The sequence below is a fragment of the Acomys minous genome (genome assembly GCF_964271855.1).
Source record: "Acomys minous genome assembly, chromosome: 2".
In the NCBI taxonomy this organism is placed as follows: domain Eukaryota; kingdom Metazoa; phylum Chordata; class Mammalia; order Rodentia; family Muridae; genus Acomys; species Acomys minous.
Window position 1 is genome coordinate 46,243,391 of NC_140484.1, and position 2,213 is coordinate 46,245,603.

A 2,213-nucleotide genomic window follows, 5' to 3' on the forward strand; every position below is an offset into this window, starting at 1 on the left:
GGATTGGATGTTTTATAGAAAGGCTTAACCAAGATTTATTCCATAATTTTATTGGGAACATATTAATAATTCTATCACAATTATAAATTATATTATACTCTAGATGGCTTTCAAAATGTTGTGTTGAATATATTAGCAAAGCATTTGAGAAATATTTATAAAGAAGGTAACTTTTCTTAAAGAAAAAATTAATAAAAATTACTAAAATCATAGTCTGGGATACAAAACTATTTCACATTTATTTTGAAATAATGCCACATACACTATCATGAGTATGAAGCAGTAATTACTCCAAGAACTGTCAGTAAACCACTAAAACCATTTCATTTCAATCGATGGCATTTGCATTTTATTTCATAACCTCAGCAATTTCATGGGTTCTTTAGTAAATATTTCCAGTCAATCTACAAAGATATCTTTTGAAAATTCTCATGACATTATATGAATCAGTTAAGATTCATATAGATTGAGGAAAAAGAGTAGGTTTTCATTGACAGCTGGAGAGGAAACTCTGGCCTGTTTTTACAGAAGGACAATGGAGTGATTTTCCCTCTGCAGGCTCACTGGAGCAAGAGACAAAAAATGTTATCACTTTACTTGAGGCAACCCTGTACTCTTTTCTCCTCTCTGATACTAGGCTCTTGGAGGCAATGATTAAAGGAAGAAATATTACCGAGATCACCCAGTTCATCCTCCTGGGATTCTCCGATTTCCCCCAAACCACAGCACTGCTCTTTGTTGTATTCCTCATCCTTTACATTACAGCGCTGACTGGGAACCTGTGCCTTGTTGTTTTAATAAGGATGGACTCCTACCTCCACACACCCATGTATTTCTTCCTCAGTAATCTGTCCTTTATAGACCTCTGCTATATCACCTCTACAGTCCCCAAGATGCTTTCCAACTTCTTCCAGGAAAAGCAGGTTATCAGCTTTGTAGGCTGCATAGTTCAATACTTTATCTTTTCCACTACGGGGCTGAGCGAATCTTGTCTCATGACAGCCATGGCCTATGACAGGTATGCTGCCATCTGTAACCCTCTGCTCTATTCATCAATCATGTCACCCGCCCTCTGTGCTCGGATGATGATGGGAAGCTATATTGCAGGATTCATAGGTTCTTCATCTCAGATATGTGCTTTGTTGCAGCTCCAGTTCTGTGGTCCTAATGTCATCAGACACTTTTTCTGTGACATGCCGCAGCTGCTAAATCTATCCTGCACTGACACTTTCTTTACACAGGTCCTGCTTGCCATATTAACAATGTTGTTTGGGCTTACAAATGCCTTAGCCATCATGATATCCTATGGCTATATCGTCTCGTCCATCCTGAGGATCACTTCAGCTAAGGGCAGGTCCAAGGCCTTCAACACCTGTGCTTCTCACCTCACAGCTGTTTCCCTATTCTATAGTTCTGGTATCTTTGTCTATTTGAGTTCCAGCTCTGGTGGCTCCTCCAGCTTTGACAGATTTGCATCTGTCTTCTACACTGTAATGATCCCCGTGTTGAACCCTTTGGTTTATAGTCTAAGGAACAAGGAAATCAGAGATGCTGTAAAGAGGTTACAGAGGAAGGTGGAATGCTGCAATTAAAATGTTCTGAGATTTCTGACAGATCTGCCCTACAACATACCTACTTACTTTAAACAAAGGCTCAACTTGATACAGACTGTCCTAGCAATATAGACTGCAACTAATCTGATGCTACTGAAACAGGATCCTTGTAAGTCCTGAAGGCTTATCCTTCTCATGAACACCAAAAATGAAGTTCAGGACTTCTCAGCCCTATGCCCTGCCCTTACAGAACATGCTTGCCTGAGGCTCCCTGGGCCCAGAACTCTTGTGTCACAGATGTGGCCCAGTTCAGCATAAGAATGACCTGGTAGAGACCATGGTTGTCCTTTATTTGCGAACAGGGAGCCTACTGTTCGAAGGAATAAAATTAACCTTGACATGGCTGTGCCTCCTGAAAAAAAAAAGAACTAATGATAGCTAAAGTATTTCTAAGGCAAAACAGTGCTGAGCATCTATCATGTTTGGATCATATCCTTGTCCCCACCAGCTACTGGCCATGTGAAGAAGATGTGCACTAAACTTCAGTAGTTGTTAGATGTTGGCTCTGTTTCTTAACAGGTAGTGATGGAGGATATGGTTTGTTCAGAGCTATTTAATATTAGTGTGACTATTTTGTTCTATTTTTTGTTGTTGTTGTTT

General features: G+C 39.8%; 1 protein-coding gene across 1 annotated transcript; it reads left to right on the plus strand.

Annotated features, from left to right (window-relative positions):
* Positions 1 to 650: 650 nt before the first annotated feature.
* LOC311609464 (olfactory receptor 5AN1-like) lies at positions 651 to 1,592 on the plus strand (the record flags this gene model as incomplete). The annotated part of the gene is made up of 1 exon (XM_084802588.1): positions 651 to 1,592. The coding sequence occupies one exon, from the start codon at positions 651 to 653 to the stop codon at positions 1,590 to 1,592; it is 942 nt and encodes a 313-aa protein (XP_084658714.1).
* Positions 1,593 to 2,213: the final 621 nt, after the last annotated feature.